At 36.9% G+C, this 23,811-nt stretch overlaps 3 protein-coding genes across 3 annotated transcripts; 1 reads left to right on the top strand and 2 right to left on the bottom strand.

Moving 5' to 3' along the window:
- Positions 1 to 28: 28 nt before the first annotated feature.
- On the top strand, positions 29 to 1,051 carry LOC129574696 (trafficking protein particle complex subunit 5). The gene is made up of 3 exons (XM_055457067.1): positions 29 to 375; positions 451 to 760; positions 907 to 1,051. Exons 1-3 carry the CDS (start codon positions 224 to 226, stop codon positions 1,003 to 1,005), a joined length of 561 nt encoding a protein of 186 aa, XP_055313042.1. The 5' UTR covers positions 29 to 223; the 3' UTR covers positions 1,006 to 1,051.
- An 11-nt stretch (positions 1,052 to 1,062) lies between these two features.
- On the bottom strand, positions 1,063 to 1,831 carry LOC129574706 (NADH dehydrogenase [ubiquinone] 1 beta subcomplex subunit 4). Its single transcript, XM_055457079.1, has 2 exons — positions 1,606 to 1,831; positions 1,063 to 1,418 (listed from the first exon to the last, which is right to left on the bottom strand). The coding sequence occupies exons 1-2, from the start codon at positions 1,750 to 1,752 to the stop codon at positions 1,206 to 1,208; spliced, it is 360 nt and encodes a 119-aa protein (XP_055313054.1). The 5' UTR covers positions 1,753 to 1,831; the 3' UTR covers positions 1,063 to 1,205.
- A 1,279-nt stretch (positions 1,832 to 3,110) lies between these two features.
- On the bottom strand, positions 3,111 to 23,673 carry LOC129574723 (14-3-3 protein epsilon). Its single transcript, XM_055457104.1, has 5 exons — positions 23,168 to 23,673; positions 5,181 to 5,335; positions 4,749 to 5,063; positions 4,362 to 4,542; positions 3,111 to 4,250 (listed from the first exon to the last, which is right to left on the bottom strand). The coding sequence occupies exons 1-5, from the start codon at positions 23,229 to 23,231 to the stop codon at positions 4,195 to 4,197; spliced, it is 771 nt and encodes a 256-aa protein (XP_055313079.1). The 5' UTR covers positions 23,232 to 23,673; the 3' UTR covers positions 3,111 to 4,194.
- Between the last annotated feature and the right edge of the window lie 138 nt (positions 23,674 to 23,811).

The following is a 23,811-nucleotide window of genomic DNA, read 5'->3' on the forward strand; positions in this document are numbered from 1 at the left end:
TTTGACGTCGATACCGTAGATTTGCCAATGACACAACATATCAACATAATTTTGATTAGTTTTGTTGAGGTGGATGAAAACTGACTGAAATCCTCCTTCTATTGTGCATTTAATCAATATTCCAATAAGTTTTTTGGTTTTCAATTCAAGTCAAAGTACGTTTCCATTCGTGTTGCACACAACAAATACTAGATTTGTTGAGAAAATTCACAAAACAGAAATCATGTCACTAACACGACCACGAACTAGCATCTTGGACAAGCCATTGAGCCGAGGCAAAGGTGAAGTTTCATTGAGCAGTTTTGCACTGTTGTTTTCCGAACTCGTGCAATACTGTCAAAGTCGAGTGTTGACTGTTCCAGAAATGCAGAACAGGTAACTTTTCTTCCTCAAGACGGTAAAATTTAGTGGGCCAAAGCGATATTTACGACGAATTTCTCTGAAATATAGGCTTCATGACTTGGGTAGAGATGTCGGAACCCGTGTGATTGATCTGTATTTTGTTCGAGAACGGAATTCCAAACGTGAAACGAAACTAATCAACATGTTGCTGTTCATTAAAACAACTCTGTGGAAAAGTCTCTTTGGCAAAGAAGCTGAAAAACTGGAGCATGCAAATGACGATGATCGAACGTATTATATCATTGAAAAAGATCCACTGGTGAATAAATTCATCAGTGTACCGAAAGATAAGGGCTCATTAAACTGTGCAACATTCTCAGCTGGGATAATCGAAGCGGTACTCAGTAATTGTGGATTTGTAAGTATTGATCAACGTTTTAAGAAGTCATTAGGTTTGTTGTAATTGGAAAATTTATTCAACTGAGGCTCTGGTCAGTGAATTCATGGCGCCAAGTGATGCTCCATATAAATATTCATATTAATCGGATCATTTCTCTTCTACAGCCTTGCAAAGTGACAGCACATTGGCATAAGGGAACGACCTATATGGTAAAATTTGAAGACCATGTCATTTCCAGAGATCGTCAACTGGAGGAGAAATAATAAAACTAAATACTAAATCATGAAATAAACATTAATTTAAGCTAAACACATTTGGTCTTTTCTTTATCAATTGTTTTATTAGATTTTTATGTTGGTATTATTAAATTTTCTTTATAAACTACGCCTCGAAATGTCATTGGTTGCCGTAGTATTGTTGACAAACGACAAAATAAAGGTTAACAATGCATTTGGATTTGGATTTAGACGAATTTGAATTCGCGTTCTGCATAGGATACTTCTCCGTTACGGTATTTCAATTCCCTTGCATCACGCTCTCGTCGGACAAGTTTGTATAGGATGCACATTGGTCCGACAAGCAATGCAAACCCCCAGAAAGCTGCTTTGCCAGTTGGTCGGAAATGCTCTGCATGTGAAACTCTCATTGCTTGGAAACGAGCCAAAGCTGGATCAAACTGTGAAAAAATCGAAAAAAATCAATTATGCAACACATTTTATCTGCAATCCGCTTCAATTAAATGGAAAATACTCGTTCATCGTCGCTGGACAAGGCATATTTACAAATGATTTGATGACATAACACAGGCACAAAACAAGTCGTGAGGTTATGTATACGTCGAATTGAATATTGTGAAAACTTACCAGGACACCACCTTCGCCTGCACCGTGTCTGTTTGGATCGGTCATGTTTTTCCAAAACTGTGCACGCAAATCCATGCGTCGTTGGTATTTGAGCTGCTCAATGCGGCGTTGCGCCTCGCTTAATTCAAGATTTTGGAACTTTCCCATGGTGATTGACTGAACAAAAGTTTTTCTTCACGATAGAAACTCTCCGTTTGACAGCTCAGTGCAATCTGTTTTCTGTTTGGAAATGTCATGTGAGACGTCATTTTGTTTGTGAGCAAATCGGCGCTCAATTTGAGCTACTTGCTAAACTCAGCGAATGAAGAGGATATTTTGATTTGAATTTTTGATTCTTGCGTTTCGAGCCAAGTAAACAGCATTATCTGATAGCATTCAAATTCTGAACTTAATTCAATTTTCAAAATTGAGTTGATTTTGAATTTAAAACGTCAGGAAAATTCTTCGAAATTGGGACCGTGCTTGACAAAGGGTTTCATGAAACCCAGCAGAATTAGAAGATTCCAACGTTGCCTTACCCATGAAGTTTATACGTTACCTTTGATCTTCCTTTATCTCATTACCTTTTTATATCTCATCAAAGCCCATTCGATTCCACTGCTGAGAAAGAAGAACGTTCACAAAATAACTGGTGACACGACATTTTTTGGCTTTTGTTTTTTTTTCATATTTATTGTTATTTAATATTATTATTATTAAATTTACCTCGATAATATTTAAATAATATTACATTGTTGCTGTGAATGTGGGTGTGTGTTTATGATTTCTGCTTTTCAATGAAACAAATTTCCTTTTTTCTTGTAGCTGATGCATGTTCTATGTATCTCGGTCTTTAGCTCAAGTAAATATCTACTAATAAATGAATTCATATAGCATTTTTTTTCTCATTTCTTATTCTCTATACTTTTTTGTTTGTTTTTTTTTTTGAATCTTGTAAGAAGGTCTGACAAAAAATACTCATGGTTTTTGTTTTATATTTATTCACTGTGCGAAAGAAAAGCATTTGTTTTCATGTTTTGCTGTTGTTGTCGTGAAAAGTGAAATCGAAATGAATTCCCAACTTAAAGAGAAAGAGAGAAACTAGCTTTCGGAAGCGACCGGTGACAAAGAATGAGAAGACTTTTTTTTGGGGCCAGTTCGATGGAAAGAAAACGTGTAATACGCCGTCGCTGGATTTGGGAGATCTTTCATTATGATAGAGATCTAAAATATTGATTATTTACAGTCCGCTCATTCGATGACGCCAACGATTCCAAAAGCACATATCGAATATTACACCGAAAAAAATGTCTATGATTTTTTTTCTCATTTTGTTTTCTTTAATTACTTGTCCGTCTGATATCATGATCTAGATAAAGTGTATAAATATCTATATTTTTTTTTGTTAAGCTGCGTTCAAGGTGTGTATTCAAAGCACACCGAAAATCTACACTCAGAAATTTTCGAAGGTTGGGGAGTTAATAGCGCACAAACAGAATATAAAAGGATTTGCTTTTGTGTTTGTGTTTGGTTTTTTTTTTCATTTAATTTTATTTTCACTTTTAATAATAATTCCAAAGAGAAAAAAAAGAGAATAAAATCAATTAAAAAAATGTGCAATTTCTTTGTTCAGATAAACAAAAAGTAGAATTATGAATGAGCGTTTTGTATTGTGTGGGATGTGTAGTGGCATTTGTGAGGAGTTTTGTTCTTTGTGATTTGGTTGCATGAATGACGGGCTAAATGGCAATCAAACAACGCATACAAGCGTTGGTGGCTAGCCCATTCTGAAATAGTATATAAAGTAGTAGTGATTCGTGTCTCAGTGGATGCACCAATGCGTTTTAAAAAAGAAAACAAAAAAATAATAAACAAACAAAATGTATGTCAAATGGAATTTTCAATGCAGAAAAATATGCATTGCACATTGACTAAAAAATGGGCCATCAGAAGAGTTTTTTTTTTCATTCGGAATTGTTTATTGCCTACTGCTGCCATTTCTGCAAGTGTAAAATGGTGTTTGATACTGAAGTTCTATTTGTTTCTGGTTTTTTCTTTTCTTTTCCTTTTCTTTTACGGTTGTTGTTGTTGCTTGTTTAACTCTTTACTGACAAAACAATACATAATCATAATTTATGTTTACCTTAGCTTATATATTCTTTCATTTTTTTCATTTTTTTTTAATTACTTTCCTTAAAATTAGATGCTTCTCTTTTACTTTTCACACACGCTTCACAATGTAAATAATCGTTATTAATATTTTTTGTGATTTTTAAAATGATTTTTTTTCTTAATCCCTTCCTTTTTTGTGATTTTTTTTTCATTTTGTGTTGTTCTTGTTGTTGGTTTTAAATGTAAAGAAATTTAAAAAAAAACTGTAATTGTTTTCTATGTTTTTTGTATGGTTTTATTTTGAAAATGCTTCTTCTATTTTCATTTGATAGAGTTCATGCCGTGTTTTCATTTTCTTCTTTTTTTTGAGTTTACTAAACGCTTTCTTAAATGATTGGTTTACTTTTGCTGAATTTGTGTTGAAAATTGTTTTGTGAAGAGGATGTGTGTTTTTGTTTTTTTTCTTGTTTACTGTTTAGATGAGGATAGTTGTGTAAATTATGATACATCTTGGTCTTCTACATCTTGAATTTGTTCCTTTTGTTCACCTTCACCTGCAATACAGAACACAGAAACGTACGAAATGCATTAGTTCGATTGAAATTTGAGATTGGCTCTTCTTTTTTTCTTCTGTAATGTGAAGTTAAACTGAATTGAATACAAACCATCGCCTTGCATATCCGATGTCCATAGTGTGAGATTGTCTCTTAGCAGTTGCATGATGAGGGTGGAGTCTTTGTAGCTTTCTTCACTTAGGGTATCTAACTCAGCGATGGCGTCGTCGAATGCTGCTTTAGCTAATCGGCAGGCACGGTCCGGAGAGTTCAAGATTTCATAGTAGAATACCTATTTGTTTTCCCGAAACAAAACCGAAAACCAACACCATTAGTCAAATTACCGACTCCGGAAATGTAAAAATAGGTCTTATCTCTAAAATAAACTATCGGCCAAAAACCCAAAATTTTATCCAAAAATAAACTTTTATCAAAATTAAATATTCATCCGAAAATAAACTTCGTTTCGAAGAATTGTTTCGAATCGGAAAAACTCACCGAGAAATTGAGAGCAAGACCAAGCCGAATTGGGTGTGTTGGTGGAAGATCAGTCATCGCAATATCGCTAGCAGCCTTGTATGCAACTAGTGAATTTTCGGCGGCATCTTTGCGGTCGGTGCCGGTGGCGAATTCAGCCAAATAACGGTGGTAATCACCCTTCATTTTGTAGTAAAAGACTTTGCTTTCGCCGGTACCAGCGCATGGAATCAAATGTTTTTCCAAAACATTCAAAATGTCTGAGCAGATGTCACGCAACTCCTTCTCCACTTGACCACGGTAGTTTTTGATCATTTCGATTTTCTCTTCGGCTCCCTATAAAGAAAATAAAACATGCATACATACACGGTATGAGCATACATCCTATTAGCTAAGATTCGCAATAAAAAAAAATGGACACTTGTGATTACTGAATATGATTGCCATACAAACCTTGTTCTCTTCTTTTTGTTCAATGGATGAAATGATTCTCCATGATGCACGACGAGCACCGATGACATTTTTGTAGGCTACCGACAAGAGGTTTCGCTCTTCAACTGTCAATTCCACGTCGAGTGAAGCAACCTTCTTCATGGCTTCAACCATTTCTAAATGGAGCGGAAACAAAAGATGAAGAAAAGAAATTCATTAAAATCTATGACACAACCACCAGTCTAAGTGGATCAAAAATTATGAAGGCAAAAATAAAAGATGTGAGGAAAATATAATTCGCATTTCCATCAAACAAGCGAAGCGGGTATCAAGCCAGAGGCCAGGAGAATTTCATGCGAGTTCAAAGGAACTGGCCTTCTTCCGTACGGAATTAATTTCATAAATTTGACGACGATGACGACCACAGTCGAAAATATCGAAAATGACACACATAAAACTAAGTGTCATTAGCAAATAGCAATAATATTGTTAATGAATTCATAAATATGTGCATACAGAATTGGATGGGGTCGATGAAAGAAAAGGTCGATGAAAAAAAACATACGACCATATTTTTCATAGATTTTTTACGCTTGAGCATTAGTGATGTTTGAGTATATTGCTGTGGCTAACCATCAACTTGCTAGTCATTATCACTCGAACGTTTACAAGCGCTGTTGTAGACAGGACAACATTAATCTGTAGTTGTTAGCAATAAAGTTCTCGTGACGTTTGGCGTGAGTCATCACGCCCGTCAGAAAGAGACCACTATTCATAGCATAAGAGACAGAATCACAGATGGAAGAAAGATAGGAAGCGCGTGTGCGCATATTAACGCTTCGAAATTTCGTTTAAAAAAACACACAATATTTTCACCTTCCATACAAAAGAGCGCACCGACAACGACGACAAGGCGAAAATATTAAGTAGTAAAACTCTGAGTAATCTCATCTATTCCAGCCAGTGGATAGATAGAGAGTGAGAAATTGAGACTTGGCGAAATTTTTTTAAATATACTTTTCTAAGTTTATACATTCCATTAGATCATCATCATGAGTTCAACCGTTAGAATAGAAAAAAAAACAACAACAACAACAAATGAATTAAGAATAGACGGATGAAGGGAAAATAATCTGAATATTTAAAGAGAGCGAGCGAGAGAGAGGGAGCTTAGATTGCGTGCTTGTAATTTTGTTTTCAATAAAATTGTTCGGTTTTTATATGGACAAAAAAAGAAGAAATCAAAAGCAAATGCAAAAAAGGGAATAAAAACAAACACACCGAAAAACCGAATCGAATGAACATACGCGGAGTTGAAGCTGTAATTCAAGTTAGTGCGCCAACTCAATATTGAATATGGGTTCGCTGTCGCTAAGCGAAACAAATACACACGCATAGATTCCGAAGCTCATAGTTCGATACATATAGAATAGAACACTGAAATGTGTTTGCGTGTATGTGCGCTTCTGCTGTTGAGTTGCTTTTTTTCTCTCGTTCCTTTCTCGTTTCGTTTTGTGTGCTGTTGCGACTCTTTCGCTTGTTCGTTACTCGGTCGTTAGAGCTACATATTGTTTTTTCCTTCTATTCTTGTTGCCCGCTGTCATTTCATTCGCTCTCTTTTGCCCGCATTACACTTGTTCGCAAAAAGTCATTTCGGTACCTTCTATTACATATTTGTGTGAGGGAATTGTCGCGCGAACGCTCGCGCGCACCTCACACTCATTCCACTCTTTCTTCTCTCTCTCGCGCTCTTCTTTCATTCCTTCTTTACAAGCGATTTTTTTCTGTGTGTTATTTTGCACTTATTTCGTTTCGCGCTGTTTGCTTGTTGTATTTGTTGTGTTCGTTTTCTTATTTTTTTTCGTTCGTCTGCTAGCTATTCTCACAAGCGTGAGCGCGCGCGTTTCTTCGCTCAGTCACAGCAAAATTGATAAGCGCTTGTGCTCTTAGTCATATCTCTGTGCGGCCACGATGGTGCGGCGCAAACAATACTTTATTCAATTCGATGGGATGATCATGATGATGATGATGCTGTCGCTTTTGCTGCTGTTCTCTCTTCTATGTGTGTATAGCTGAGCGACACGAAGATGGCATTTTTTTCATTCAAAAAGTTATTATTACTTGGTTGTTATAAAATGATATGATGGCAAAGAGTATAACGTCCTTAGCAAACTGAATAAATATTATGCAAATTAAAACAGATAAACACAATGCAATGTGGAGAAAGAAAAAATATGAAACATTAAATCATATTTCATCTGCACCATTTTTTCGTTGTTGCTGTTGATTTTTGTATTTCGTGTGGTTAGTTGGATGTTCTAGTTGGATTTGCTGCCTTTTCTCTCTCTCCCTCTCTCTCTCTCTCTGTGTGTGTGTGTGTGCGGCAAAACGGCGGTTACAGTTGGGCAAGTTTTCCAGTGGCATTCTGGACGACAACGGACAATGTATTGTACGAGCGGCAAACGCAAATGCCATAAATATGCTTCACAGTGACAGAACAGCAAAAATACAAATGGCTCTAATGAACTCCGACCGCGCACATTTCTTTCTCTCTCTCTCTCGCTCTCTTTCTCTTTTATTGTTTTAACTGGTTTTTCTTCATTTTTATTCCCTCGTTTTTTTAACCTTTTTTCCCCATTCGGTTGCTCTGGCTTTGAAATGTGGCTTACATTGCAAAAGGCTGCGGCTTTTGCCGAAGTTTTTTTGCTCTCTTCATTTAACTTGTTCCACTCTCTGTCTTTATTGTGCTGTCGTTGCATCGGTCGGTCGGTCGGTCGATTCTCAAGTTTAACGTAATACACACAGAGAAGGAAGAAAAAAAAGGTGAAAAAATCGAGTTTCGAAGAAGCTGGTGTGCTTACGAGCCGTTTCGTTGTCACACTCTATGCCTGCGCTGCGCTTCATAAACTCAACGATTGCCTTGACTATTCAATTAGAAATATTTGCCAAAGCAAAACTCTTTGTTTTGTGATAAATAGACAAAAATTCTCTCGGTGCTCATAGAGAAAAATATAGACCTTGGAGCAACGGCGATGACGACGACATAGCTTCACTCTGCCTCTATCTCTCTCTTTGTATCTCGCCATCGAGTTATAAATGACTTTATGTAAATTAATTAAGTGACAGCGTTGTACGACAACGATGACGTTGACGAACGCTGTGCTGGAAAGACAATTCCTTCTGAGAATAAAAAGGAGAACAAATTCGTTACATTTGTTTGTTTCGAAATGAAGGTGAAAAGTATGTGAATATATAATGTATGGCAGCGTTGTCGACTCGAACACTTGTAGAACACCTGAGCGTGGGCGAGATGTAGGGAATAAAGAAAGGGAGAACATGAGCTCACGGGCAAATATTTTATATCATCTACAATTTATTTACTTATCATATCTTAAAAGCGTCACTCGTACCCATTTCAACAGAACCATAAATCTTTGTCCCGATTTCATACCCACAGACACACAGAAACAGACCAAAGCACAATGTTTTATATTGCCTTGTGACAAAGGACGGCCGCAATAGGGAGGAAACATTTACTTTTGCTACAAATTGCAACTTGTTTTCGAGGCGACACCCGAGTTGTTTTACAGGTGAGAAATAATACACAACCATCACAAGCAACAGGCAAAGCGTTCAAGATTTTGACAAACAAAATTGTTCTCATCAAGTGTTTCGCTCATTTTCTTGTGTGCGCTGATTAAAATCCGTTGTTAGCTCGTTTCGGTTATGGTATAGATGAAGTTTTCTAAACAGGAAAATCGTTTTCCTCCGCAGTAATTAAAATGATGAATTTCATGCGGCCGAGAGAGAGAGAGAGAAACTTATCTGGGGCTTTCGGTTGCAATGTTTCTTTTGCCTGTTCAATTTACATGAATATAATTAAAATGGAATATATTTTCGACAAATGTCTTGGTATTTGCTTGCGGTTGGATTCAATTGTGAAATTGGAACGAGCAGAGAAAGAGAATGTAAATGTTGATACACTGCCACTGATTATGATGAAGAAGATTTTGCAGTGTTAGTTCATGAGATAGGCAAGCAGTCATCGGGTCGATGCTTGAACGGATTCATTCGTTAATCAAGTATCAAAGATGGCTCGATTTTCTACATAGACTAACATCCACTTTCAATCATTGTTCGTCGCAAAATCGCAACGCAATATATTTCCTGTTGTTGTAGTGTTTTATCCCTCTTTCGGTGTCTATCGTCATCGCATCGTATCGAGAGCACACACGGAGAAGTTTATGCAAAAGTAAGAGAGAAGAGCCTGAGAGAGAGAGATATGTTCTTGCCAATCTATCTATATCGAACGAAGTGGATGTGTATGAGCAAGCCAACATTTTGCTAAATGGAAGTTAAATGTTATTTTTAGCTTGAGGCAAGATGGATTTTAGGATAAAATAAAAACTGTGCGAGTTCATTTTGTACATCGTATTGGGTTTCTCTTTCACTCACTCACTCTCCCACTTTTGTTCTCCGCTGTATGAACCGAGAAAGGAAATTGACAAGAGCTGGGGCGAGATTTATGGGATTTTCTGCGCACCAATGCGACCACATCAATCGCAGATCATCAAAGTTGCCAATGTTTATTGATTTTTTCGGTAAAAAGAAAATGATTTGTGCTTTGTGCTGGGCTGCTGCTGTATACGTCACAGAAAATAAGTCCCTTTTATTCTCGTTCGACTTATTTTTCTGTATCAAACATTCGAAGTGAGAATTGTAATCGGAACTGGAGGCGGACAACATAAAAGCTAAAGTAATGACGCACATACGAAATTGGTGTGGAAAAAAACGTTATATTTGTCAACCAATCAACAACAATAGCAAACGCAAAAGCGCAAAAAAAGCACCGAAAAATTGAAAGTGACTTTAAATAAACACAAAATTGAGACCCAAATTTAATCCGCAAAATTCACAGCACAATGTTAAATTATTCAATATTTGTACTGATTATATACAAATCCAATTGGCTGTGCATGAATTAGCATTTGCGATGTGACCGCGAATCAGTCAACGGCTGGTGAACGAACAGCAGCAACGACAACAACAAATCCGAACAAATTACGCTCGACTTACTTTACGTTTTTGTTTTATGCCGTGTGTGTGTGTGTGTCGTTTGTGTGTCATTTTTCGTATTTTCAGTGCTAAATATTTGATCATTACATGTGCATGCAATGCAAATGTCACTCATAATTCGATAAGTCTAGTTCTTACCGTGCGCAAAACTATGAATGTATCGTGGTCACCGTCGCCGTCGTTGTGTGACATTGATTGCAATGGCAGTGGCGGTTAGAGCACAATTAACGGAAAATATTCTTATCAATGTATTTACGTTCACACACAGAGTAAATGCTCGTCAACTTGTTATCCGTTCGACTGAGTCAAAATACAATACAATAACAAGCCAAAAGCGAAAAAAGCCTTGCCACTTTTTTTTAAGTGTACGACTGAATTACTAGTGATTTAATCGTGTGCATGCACGCGCTCCAACAATCTGTTTTATATGTTTGTATGGAATAAGGCATAAATCACGCGCGACAAACTAATAAAAGCTGAAAGGGAAAAAAGTTATAATTTCGACAACGTGAACACAAACTCATCCTCGAAGTGGCAAAACAAAGAATAGATGGGAAACGAAACGCTTCGATAATTGGCACTTTTACTGCCAGCGCCATTTTTATAGGGTTTTTCATTCTTTTTCCCACAATTTATGGTATATTCTAGAAAAAAACACATGACGGCTAAGTGAAGAAGCAGAATGAAAAGTGGGTATCTAATGCAACAACTGCACTTATTTCAAGTCCCATTTCAGCAAAAGCGTCTTCGGCTTTTTCTTCTTCGTTTTCCCCTGGAGATTTGTTTGTACACTGAACGAAAAAATTGTCATTTCATGCGGTGGCATGCTGACGTACGGAATTCCGTCTATATCGTCAGTCGTTCAAGTATGCACACGGTGTTAAAGTTGCGTCATAAAAGTAAGAATTTAGTTACTAAGTGGTCGGTTTTGCGGTGTTGATAAATAATTCAATTTCTTTGCAACTTAGTATATATGTTACTTATATGTTCTGGCTAATTAGCCGCGACTATGTGAGACATACGGCGAAAAGAAGAAAGCGAAAGAGAGGGATGGAGAAAGAGAGTTATGTTTTTGAGCTCATTAGTTAATGAGCGGCGGGGCGAAAATGTGATATTAGTTGATTGATATAATTGCCGTTTAATCGATTGATTGCCGGCTAAATTAGACGTCGCATGATAAATGCTACGTTGTTGGTCTCCATTCAGTGTGATGCGCCTACATTCGCTTTAGACGCAGCAATGGTTTAGAGTCCATTTGATCTAGCACCTGTTTTGATTCGGCTAGACATTGATTAGCAAATAAATTACCAATCTAACCAAACAAGTTACGGTGCAAAGTCAATAGCTATATTGCATTTCCAGGTCGAACCGAATCAAGCCAAAGGTCATTTCGTAAATATATCGAAGCATCTCTCTCTCTCTCTCTCCATTTATTTTTAACTAAAGTAAGACAAAAACATAGAGAAAGAAAACGAGAAAGAGAGATACCGAGTTTAAAAGCTCTCGAAGGGTCGTCAACCAATCCCGTTTATCGATTACCTTCGCTTCTTTGCTACGATAAATAGTTTTATTCACCTTTTATTTCTTGTAGTATGTTGTTTTTGTTGGAAGGACACGAAAAATCGATTTCCCAAATGGAATTCGACTGTCGCACTCTAATCAGTGTGGTACACCAATGGAATTTGTGGTGCAGCAATGGTTGAGAGTTCGGCCAACATCGTCGGCTTTATCTAGCACTTTTGCATATTCGACAATTCTATTATGAGCAAATATTATTTGACCAAAAAGTCGAACAAGTATAAGTGCACAAATCCGGTTGACATTTGGATTTATTTCTAAATTGATCAAACAATTTGTGAGATTATGGGGATTAATCGGTTTTCGCGCTCGATACGCGATATTTGCGGAAATTTGCTAACAGTTGAAAATTACATACATTTTGCCATCGTATGAGGTTGAAGACAAGCGAGCGAACGAGCGTTCAATAAAAATGTATATTCAGTTTATATATGCGATTTAATTTGTGCTGGTACAGTTGATATGAGGAAAATAAAGGCTTTTGCGTGAGAAATAATTGTTTACGATGAAATTGGAGACCTAATTTCACAATGTCGTTCAATTACGCAATTGATTTGCGTACAGATAGACAATTTGCGAATGACAATCAAACACACAACCAAGATATGAAAGTGAATAAAAAAAAAGATTGTTACTATATCGAAAGCGGCACCGACTCCGCCTGATATATTATATATCGCACGTTCATTATCAGTGTATGTGCATGTGTATTCGTGTGTTTGTGTGTTTGTCAACAGTTTTTTATTAAATTTCAAACGGCCAATTATTTGAGCTGGAATTCAGTACGTGTATTCTGTTGAATGCCATTGAAATTAAAAATATCGACTAACCCATCGAAAACAATTTAGCATTTGTTTATGGTTTCACCATATAGCCATACACACGTTTCGGGGTTTTATAAATATATACGTACGTACGTACATACATAGCGTATAGATGTGAGTATCTTTCATGAGCTTCGAAACAGAATAGGAAATGCAGTAGAAGCAAAAAGCGTTCATTCGAATATGGAAAATGAACCGGAAAAGCACGTAATGGCAATTCAACGAGTAAAATACAATCGATTCGTAGGCAATGAAATTCACTTGGCACACACCAGAGAATAGAAAGAACGACAGAGAAAGAATAGAACCAACCAAACATGCATACACACACGAGGGGCAGAAAATACAAGAATGGAAAAAAAATTATACAATGAACACACGTTCATTTGAGAATAACGGATGTTTAGACCATAATAGAGTGAAAATATTTTTATTTCATACTTTTTCATGAGTTTTGAAGTTGGGTTTTCTAATGCCCATGAAAATCGTTGAAATGGTTTGATATTATGGGTTTGTGTTGTATGTTTTGTGGCTGTCAACTGCCGATATAACCCGACCACCGCAGCAGCAACAGAGTTCAACCACAGCTACACACCAGAGCATATGAAGAGCATGTCACGCAATATTGTTGGGAAATGTGTCGTCGGTTTGGCAATTAGACGAATTATTTGAATTGCTATTTTATATTTTTCATTCCACGAATGCTCGTCATTTGCAGAGCATTTAGAGCTGTCGCGCTCTCTCTCCCTTTAGTTCATTGGTTTACATTTTGTTCCGCTTTTATGCGGTAATAATTATTATTATTCATCGATATGAACTGCGACATTTACAGAAAAAGGATGGTTAACGTATGTACAGAAAGAGTTTTTTGCTTGAAGCTGGCGCTGTTTTCAATTGTTTTGCATTTGTGTTGGAATGTGCGTCGTTTGTGCTCGATACGAAATAACGCTAGAAAATCGATAATTTTGAGTATTCCGGTGGAAATGTGAATGAACGGTGAGTCATCGAACTAATCCAACTCTACAGGTTAACCAGTCAATGAAGGACACACCATTTCAATATTTTAAACACTTTTTCTCTAGCTTCGCGTGAATCACAACATCATAAATACTTAATCCATTGTGAAACCCGTATGAAAGCTGTAAATGTCAAAATCGACGATAACGGCGCCGCCGCTGTCATCGTCGTCGTAGTCGGAAAATTGTAATTACCAACTTCGCGTAACTTTTTGTTTTCAACGGTTCTATTTTCAATTTCGATTTCAGTTCGAAGAAACAAAATACTTGAAGTTATTGCCCAATTGAACGAAAGCCTCGATAGTCGCGAGTCAAGTCGAAGAAATCGCAAACAGTAAGTACACCGAGAGAGCGAGCAAGCGAACGAACGAGAGAACATTGGCGCAACGAAATCACGAGACGACATTTATTTTTTGATAAATGTAAAAAGTTCATTGTTCTTTTAAACGCGTCACATGTTTTTCTTTCGCCAGCAAATAAATTAAAACAGGGCACCCACACAGCCATGCGCCAAATGTTCGCATACGCTGTGAACAGTGAGTGTATGTGCTCGTGCTGTGTAATATGAGACGAATATGAGAGATAGAGCGACGCACAACGCAGAGAGAATGATGAGTGACCCATCTTTCCGCATCATTTATTATTACTACGGTCGTTTTTCGGAAAGTTTTTTTCCTTCTCTGCTCATTTCCATTCGACTTTAATATCCGCAGTGAGAGCGTCATTTTGGTTGGCAATTCGCCGGTTCAATATACGATTTTTCCAAATGTCACCAACCTAAATCCTATTCTATGCTGCGCATTCACAGATTTGTCTCTCTCGCTTCATATGTGAAAAATAAATCGTACAATCACAACAACAACGTAAAATCGGCACACGATCTTCCTCTCATGCCGATGTGAACCGATGGAATGTTACGCATAAGCGATTTTTTGCTATTATGTCATTTAAAGTGCCCGAAAATAAATATTGAATTGGGATCCACTTCGACTTTGGGTATTTACGTGTGACCGAATACGTGTCTCTCTCTCTGTGTAATTGTTTATGTTTGAGCCCGGTCGTTGTGTTCAACTTTCTACGCTTTGTACTAAATAAAAACAAAAAGGTAGCTACACTTTGCCCAATGGTTTTTATTTCGTTCATGAAAATAAGCGAAATTTCAATTTGTTTGCTCACAGATGAGAATCGTATTATAAATTTCTCGTCAGTCGACTATATCAAATGAATTGTTTGTTTGCACGAGATATTGAATCGATGGAACAATTGTGTATACAACAATTTTAATTTAGACATTCTGATGAAAACAAGCTTCGAATCGAAATTGAAAAATAATTTTACAATGACAATTTAGTGAATGTCATTCAAGCATCACTTCCATCAAGTCAGTTGTGACGCTTTTTTCTTTCTGTAGTAATCCCCTGTCCTTTTCGAGGCGTGAGCCAAGCACAAACTTCAGTCATTTCAAAAATTTATTAAAATTGACCGGCAAATTTGTTTTGCGCTTCATTGCACTCATTTGCATGGAGAGTACGGTGGAACAGTAGAAGAAAAAACAGAAATTTGAATTGACTGACACCACTGTTGAATGACATATATAGATTTACAGGCATTAACATACTAATGTTATTAATTATTAACATATTATTAACGGGGCGTTAATAACTCAAACATAACATATTATTAGATTAATAAGATTCTACGATATTATTAACATTTTATCTTATTATTAATAAGATAATCTTATGAAAATATTAATAAGAAAATCAGATTTTATTAACCAAAAAAATTTTTTCGGTCCAAATGTTGAATTTTTCTTCAATTTTTTTTTCAAAGTTTCATACTAAAAACATTTCAAATATCGTCAGACGACGGAATCTTGAAGAAAACTACATCTGACAATATTTGACATGTTTTTAGTATGAAACTTTGAAAAAATTTGTGAAGAAAAATTCAACATTTGGACCGAAAAAAATTGGTTAATAAAATGCGATTTTCTTATTAATATTTTAATAAGATTATCTTATTAATAATAAGATAATATGTTAATAATATCGTAAAATCTTATTAATCTAATAATATTTTATGTTTGAGTTATTAGAAATTTTCCGATATTTTGGTTATTAACATATTAATAACATATCGAAAATGTAAAACTATAATGACATAAGCTTAGCATTCTGCATCACACAGACACACATTCCAAATGCAGTTACACAGTGAGAGTGAGAGAGGAAAAAAACAGAAAAAAGTACATGGGGAAAATCAAGAAGGTAGTTCATGAAAGTAAAATAAAAGAGCACAAGTCAGCGCCACTTTTTTCGGAGCATACACGGGCCATAATGAATTGAAACAATTGAATGAACACACTCGCAGCTGTGTTGCTAAGCCGCTAACTGTAATCATTAGTGGTCGCTTGCACTTTGCATCTTTTCCGACGAATTTATCATTGAAATTCGTTCGTTGCGTCACAAACCGTTACTGTTTGCACGGACCTATTGCTTCTTTTTAATCCGTTGTTCTCTTCTCTCGTTCAGTGCTTTCTTTTGAGTGGCTGGCATATATGCATTCAACTAGCACACACACAGAATAACCGAGAGAGAGAGAGAAAGGAGAATAAAAGATCAAGAAAATGGGTCTCTTTAAAAAAAGAGAGCACTTTATTCTACGATTTGTACCGATAGAAATCAGCAGACGGAATTGTCGAAGCGAAACCTTTTGTTCGCTTCAAACAAATGTTTGCGTTCTTTTTTTATCGTATTTTTGTTCATGTAACGAAAGCCATAGTATCGTGTCTCAGCGACAGACTGCTGCCGTTCTTGCTCATTTTTTATTGGTTAGTCAACATAGATCAAAATCGAAACACAATTGAGTTGTTGTATATATTTTTTTTTGCGCGATATTTTGTTGTTCCATTCTTCATAATTAATCCAATCATTTTATTTCGTTTTTGGCTCGTATTTCAAGCGAAAGGGATGTGTCTGTCGATCGTAAATTGGAATCGAATATCCGCTGAATTGTCGTGGTAAATGATCCGTTACACATGTCTACAGCAAATCGCCAGATTAATCAAAGCCATTGCCAAGAAGAATCAATCGATTCACGAATCGTGTAACCTTTTTCTTTGGTTCGTTCAAATCAGTCATATTTGATTGTTTTGTTGTATTTTTTTCTCAATTTCGGCCACTTCTTTTCAAATGAACGAAAGCAAATGCTTTCTTCAAATATTGTCATCAGCTTTTGAGAAAGGATTATTTAATTTTCAGTATGAACAAAGAGATGCGACCTATTCAATTTAGAAGTCCAGATTAAACTCTTTTCCATGTGAATCAACCTTGTGTACTACTATGAATGGAATCCACTCAAAGTCCCTTTAAGGGTTTTTTTGTTGCTTTTGTGTAAATCGCATTTTTCATTTGATTTTGCAATGAAAGACGGAAAAACGCATTTCTTTTCGAAGGCAATCAGAAAAGACGATAAAAGCGACAACAGCAGCAGCAGCACACGACAGCAACAGCACCACACTTTGAGCAGTCATTGCGCACGAGCATTGAATCAGAGACACAAGTTTGTACAAATTTTTCCGATGCCATGATGTGGTGAAGTGTGTAAATTTGTGTGAGCTTGTCGAATGGATGGGTCTGACGGGTTCGTTTCGTTCGGTTCATCGTATTTTGTGCAACGGAGAATGCCAAATCGCAACATAATATTATTATAGAGGAAATTTTCTATATCGAAGCAACAACGATACAACAGCCGCGCCGACACTACGGTAACTAACTATATGTGTACTTCGAACTTGGGAATTGTGTACAGTGTACACTTGTACACGCTATCGCATTCATTTATCGATTTTTTAGTTTCATTCAGTTCAAACGCGATCAAATCCACACTTAGTGCCGAAATTCACGGTAAAAAGGCCGCTTTGCCGCTTACTCAGTGTATTTTTTTTCTCTTCTTTTTCATATCATTGATTTGCACGGTAACGGTATCGAACAATATTTACGGGGCAAAAAAGTTCTTTTTTTATTATACCATTTCAATGTTTCTTATCAAAACGCAAATCATATTGCGTTGCAAGTATTTAGTTTGATGATTCGCTATTTAGCTTATCGTTTGGTAATTCAGCGCAGTTTTTTTTCTTCTTTGGTTGATTTTCGAACCGTGGTAGCTCTCTCAATTAATCCTTTGGTTGGGTAGACGATTCGACGTGGAAAAAGTGATTGGACGAAAAATATGCCGCATCAATTTAGCGAAATGGATCGAATACCATGGCGAAATCGGCAGGAGGTTATGGGCTATCATTTGAAGAACGGCATGCGATATTCGATATATACATGTATGAAAATGCAAAAATCATGTATCAATGGATGGATAAAAACGATGTGGCGTTAATGGATAAACGATATACATATTCGTATTGAAGGTTTATTTCTGATAAGTCGAGTTTTTGTTGTTTTTTGTCCGTTTTTTGGTACGCAAGTCAATCGATTAAAATATATAAATATATATATATATGGACGCTGTTTGACCGCTAATTTGTATTTTTGTTCTTAATTCCCTCCGCTTGAGTTTTGCCTGCTTCTCTTCATGATGAGTACATGCAACAACAATTCAATTGGGTTCCGTCCATAGCGACAAAACACTGCGCAAATTGGTTATGCTATCGTTTCATCATCGAAACACCATTATTTCATCCTCAAAAAAAAAACGCGTTCGGCCATTTGGCAGATTTCAGCACACTGTGTGTATGTCCTGTATGTGTGGCTTGTTCTGTGCACATCTTGCGCGCACAAACACACATACACAGAGAGACAGAGAGGGAGAGACACTCATGCACACAGCCATATGGGCATGTCGACACAATCGAGCATAGTGGCCGTTGAATTTAATGGAATTTTTGACACGAGACACAACATACCAAATCCCATCTCAATTTGCAATTTTCAAATGGCATCTCGTTCGAGAAAATTGAACAAACTATTGTTTCGGTTCGAAAAAGAAATAGAAATAACCGCAATTGTAGCGTACCAACAGCAGCAGCCAACAGCGAACAGAGACACGCAACGTGGAAATGAGACAGAAAGCCATTTCATTTCTTATGCGAAATATATTATGTATGTATCATTGCGAGTGTATTTGTGCACATTATATGTTCCGAATCGATTTAACCGAATGACTCTTGTTGTGTGTTTGTATGTGGCTTTGCCGAATATGCTAGAATATTGCGCGACTCGCAAAGCCATCGAATGTTGAACTCTCTCTTTCTCCTTGTTGCCTGTCAGTTGAAAGAGACGCTTTACGCTTATATTTTTTTACCCATGTATTTTTTCGAATCCGAGAGACTCGCAAACGGCGCAAGCATGTATGAGTGCTAGACGGTTCAATGTGAGACGAGGCACACAAATACATACAGAGAAATAAAGAGACACACTCGTATCGATGTGAACCGATATACAATAGCATACGCTTTTGAAGCGTATTTGCAAAACTCGCATGTGCACGATGACGTTCTTTCTTTTTATCTTTGGTTAAAACTTGGCATGGTGTTTCTCTTTCTCTGTTCGCCAATTTGCACCCATGTGTGAGTGTGGTATGATGTCGGTGTGCGTGTTTATTCGCATAATATTCGATACGAGCAAAAGCATTGGTATAAAGGTGATATTGGCGAACCACTAGATTGAATCACTATTCCTGAACTTCAAAGCTAATGGCCAATGTAGTGGTGAACCGAAGAGCAATTTCAATTGAATTGCATGGCTGTGTGTGTCAGGCGATAGCATTTGTATGTGACATGGTGAAATAAATGCAGAGAAAAAAAAACGAACGACTTGGAATTTCTCGAACACCAAATGCCGCGAACGTGATAAAAACACACATTGAAAGCACACGATTTTATGCGATCTTTGAATCATCATTCGACACATCGCCATGTCACGCCTTTTTTTCTGTGCTCCTGACTGAGTATATTTCACCATTTCGGAACAGATTTCCGCACGGTTTTTTTTCCCTCTCTGAAGTGTAAAAATTATGCGACGAGAGAAAGGGTTTGATACGGCATTTTAATTGTTGATTTGGGACGGTGACTCCACTGAATCATTCGAATGAAATAAAAATATATTTGAATAGCAAATGTTCACATGGCACCACAATTGAATGACATTTACATGTATAATACCAATGGAAGAAAGACACACAAGAGGAGTAGCAATGAGAGAAAAAAAATGCCGAAGCGAATTTCAATGTGCGCTTTTCAAACAAGTGCACGAGAGACGGTAGCACTTTTATCAATGAATTTTCATGAACCGGTTTTATTTGACTGTCAGCCGATTACAATTGATTTTTTTTTTGCTTTGAGCGCAATTTTGTTAACGACATTTGTCAATGTTTCTGGGTGCGTGGTGCAGCCGGCATATGCGGCGAAGAGTTTTTTTTGTCATTTTTTCTATTCCGTTTCCATAAATCGCAAGATGATTTAGTATTTAGCCCGAAATATTGATGGTTTTTTCATATGACTAAGCAATGGAATAATACATGGTCGTTTGTCGTGCACACATGTGTGACGTAGGCGTTCGGCTACGCTTTTTATTCCGCTTAGTCGCTGCAATTGGATTTATAGTAGTGGTAAAAATAGAAAATGTCCGAAAGCAAGAGAACAACAACAATGGGGAAAAAAACATACGTCTCAAACTGAACGGCCGCGATCGAACTGTGAATATCAGATTATATTTCATTTAACCTTGTTCGGCAAATATATCAATCTAAATCATTATTAACAGCCAAATAATGTCAATGCGAGATATGGACGATAATTGTGCTTGACAAAGCCATTCTCACGTAGCATCAACAATATCTCGATATATCCATCTAATACGCAAACAACAATGTAACTATTATTCGGTGCTGTTGTTCACAGGATTGTTCTAGCGAATTGTTTTATTTTTTCTCGCTTACTCATCAAACAAATATTTAAACAAATAATGTTGACGACAGGGGAAATAATATGGTCGCTGTATGACTGTATGCGTATGCATTGCGCAGTAGAGAACATTCATAAAACAACCGATCTGCCGCTTGAATAGCAGCAGCAACAACAACAATTACGATAACACAACAAAAAAATATTGTAACAATATTTATGGCAAATAATTTGACGATAAAAGGAGTGAGATAGAGCGAGCGAGTGAATGAGAGCCAGCCATCTGCAGGGAAAAAAAAGCGAACAAAAAAAAATGAAACGTGTAAACGTAATGTGCAAAAGATATTAAGCTAAAATGTAAAAATCGAAGTAATTTTTCATGTCGAATACTTGATATTTGCCATCGGCAACGACGCACCGCATTTTAACCATGGCTCTTCGCTCAGCAACAATCGGTGGTGCTCAACGTCGGCTCCAACAGCAATAGCGTGTGAGTGTGTTTGTGTACACACAACACACAGGAAGATGCTTTGTGATGCGAATGTAATTCAATTTATTCGCCAAAAAAAGGAAAATAATTGAATCTACAATGCATGTATATGACAAGAGAGCACACAGAATTTATGCGATGGAAAAGCGAAAATGCTATTTCCTTGCTGTTGTGCTGCTCGTCGATGAATTCTATCGGCGGGTGGATGTACATTAGAAGTGGTGTTTGGCTAAATGCGGATGGACTCAATAAAAGGACTTTTTTAATGGATCAAACGACAAAGGTAAAATTGTTGATAGAGAGACCACATAGCGGCCACTTAATCCGCTTCAAATCACAAAAGGTATGACGATGATGGCGACAACGGACACAGAGAGCGGGAAAAAATGAATAACCATTTGAATTATGCTTTTTGTTTGGACATGATTGTTTTTCGTGGCATTTTTAATCCATCCACTGTGGAGCTGTGTGGACAGATTCACTTATTTTTCTTCTCTCTGTTCTCTTATTGTTGTGTACTCATTGTTTGATTGTCAATGTTGATAGATTCTCGAATTGTGAGGAATGAATCCAAGGAGACGTTGAACGACCACGGGCGTTCTTTTTCTCTCTTCTTCTCTCTTCTTCATACACACAGACCCGTGTACATTTCACGTGAATTCGAACGTCGGTTGGAAAAAAAATGGCAGCAAAGAGCATGTATGCATATATACAAATATATATATAGATAAAAGCGTATGTATGGCGCATCGATCGTCTACATGTTACATTCATTCCGTGTTCTTTTTGGCGTAAGCGGCGATGCCATCCAACTTCAACTAATACGCTCACACAAATCAACGCACACAATGCCATACGCCTTAAAGCAATTCATAGCGACGGTGCTTTTTCCTTCCTTTTTTGTTCTTCCTTTCTCTTGGTTTATCTCTGTCTCTTTCGCATACTATGAATTCCAAGTTTTTCCATTGATTTCATACGACATGATACATGTGAAGTGTTTTCTGTGTGTCGTTTCTTTGGAAATATCAAAAATTCATTATGAATATTTTCAGAATGTGTTAAATAGTTCCGTTTTTTCGTTCAAATTCGCATAAAACGTCAATGATTCAACGCAGTAGATGTATGTGGAATGATGATGCATGTATGGGTTTGCTTCATTTTTTGTGTGTGACTTGTTAGTCGGTTTCTACGTCTGCGAAATCAATTGAAAAATTGACGATGAAGAATTAAACAATTGACTGTTTTTTGACACGGCGAAAAAAATCGAAATCAATTGTTTAAAACTTGATTTAAATACAAAATTCGAATGCCAAACATTTCTCGTCAGAAAATGTCGAGGCGAAAAGAAAATTCTCGCCTTTTTTTCCCCCCATTGAAAATTAGCACTTATTCTCCAGACGGCAACAACAGAGCCGTCGTCGGCTGTGATTGTAGTTGTGTATGCGTATGCGTATGTGTTTGTGTGTGTGGAACGGAGAGAAGTCGAAAGAAGCAAATACAGAGAAAACTGATATGTGTGTATATACGAACAGTAAAAAAAAATTGTACAGCACCGCCGCCATTTACAACCATTTTAGCATCATTCCAATCGTACGTTATTCGTTAACATTTTATTTCGTCGCATTTTTAATTTCAAAAATTCGTTTCGTTTGTCACACTCACACTATGAACATTTTCTACGAATTATGCACAACAATAGCAAGCAAGTCCAAAAATTGGTATGGGCAAAAAAATTTAGCGGCTTTTTTTTCTTTCATTGTCACAAGGAAAAAAAAAGAGTATTGTATGGAAAAACCAAAAATCACCATTTACGTATTTATAGGAACTATGAATTTTTTTTGTGTGTTGTTGTTGCTGCTGCTAAAGAATGTATATTTCTTTCTTTTGTCGAAGACATTTTGATTTTCATCTTTTTTTTTCTTTTTTTTTTTGAATTGTAGGGAACGAAGCGCGAACAAAAATTGTTCCCATGGTTGCGTTTGCATCATTCGACGCATATAATACATACGTATGAAACCAACAGAAAAAAAATTAATTTTTCGCTTGTTTGATCTTTCAACGCGATTTTCCCGAAAACTACACGAAATTCCCAAAAAATATCAACTCACCATCGTAACGTTCAGCTTGTTCAGCCAATTTAGCTTTGTAAACATTATTTTCACGTTCCGACATCGTTGATGTTTTTCGATTTTAAAAAATTTGTAACCACGAAAAAATTATCCAGACAACGGGCACAGCACACAATCTATTCTCTTAACACAACAGCGATGAATACCGAATTGAAAATTGCTTTGAAATATCGTTACTCACTGAGAAGAACACACAGAATGCGCGAGAGAGCGATTTGAATGGTCGACGACTGTATTTTACACTGTTCCAAAGTTTGTATCTCGTATTACTCACACTGAGCTTCGTGTGTGCTCGCTCTCTCTCTCTCTCCGTCCCTGTCTCTCTTTCCCTCCTGTTCATATACACACCGAGACACACGCAATCTCGTGATGGCTTCTCGCTCGTTCGATGAGCGCGCGTGATACGCCTGTGTGAGTGTCAGAGTGCCAAATACACACGCACTCACACACACGCCTTTCGGGCGATGATTCACAGCCTAGCGCTCTCTCTGTCGTTGTGATATGGCTTTTCGGTAAAATCAATATGAACGTTTGTCACGTTCTTTGCTCAGCAACACAGACCGTTGGATCGAACTGTTCTATCCACATTTTTCTCTTTTATTTTGCGCATATACGTTTTCAAA

Source organism: Sitodiplosis mosellana, unplaced genomic scaffold, assembly GCF_009176505.1.
Source record: "Sitodiplosis mosellana isolate CC-2019 unplaced genomic scaffold, AAFC_SMos_1.0 Smas_scaffold_1, whole genome shotgun sequence".
NCBI lineage: Eukaryota > Metazoa > Arthropoda > Insecta > Diptera > Cecidomyiidae > Sitodiplosis > Sitodiplosis mosellana.

Coding starts and splice junctions, on each gene's coding strand:
- LOC129574706 (XM_055457079.1), bottom strand. CDS start 1,752: ATGGGAAAGTTCCAAAATCTTGAATTAAGCGAGGCGCAACGCCGCATT. Junction 1,419..1,605: donor CAGGCGAAGGTGGTGTCCTG/GTAAGTTTTCAC, acceptor ATTTTTTCACAG/TTTGATCCAGCTTTGGCTCG.
- LOC129574696 (XM_055457067.1), top strand. CDS start 224: ATGTCACTAACACGACCACGAACTAGCATCTTGGACAAGCCATTGAGC. Junction 376..450: donor GTTCCAGAAATGCAGAACAG/GTAACTTTTCTT, acceptor TCTGAAATATAG/GCTTCATGACTTGGGTAGAG. Junction 761..906: donor TACTCAGTAATTGTGGATTT/GTAAGTATTGAT, acceptor TCTCTTCTACAG/CCTTGCAAAGTGACAGCACA.
- LOC129574723 (XM_055457104.1), bottom strand. CDS start 23,231: ATGTCGGAACGTGAAAATAATGTTTACAAAGCTAAATTGGCTGAACAA. Junction 5,064..5,180: donor AACAAAAAGAAGAGAACAAG/GTTTGTATGGCA, acceptor TTTTCTTTATAG/GGAGCCGAAGAGAAAATCGA. Junction 4,251..4,361: donor ATCGGATATGCAAGGCGATG/GTTTGTATTCAA, acceptor TCTGTATTGCAG/GTGAAGGTGAACAAAAGGAA.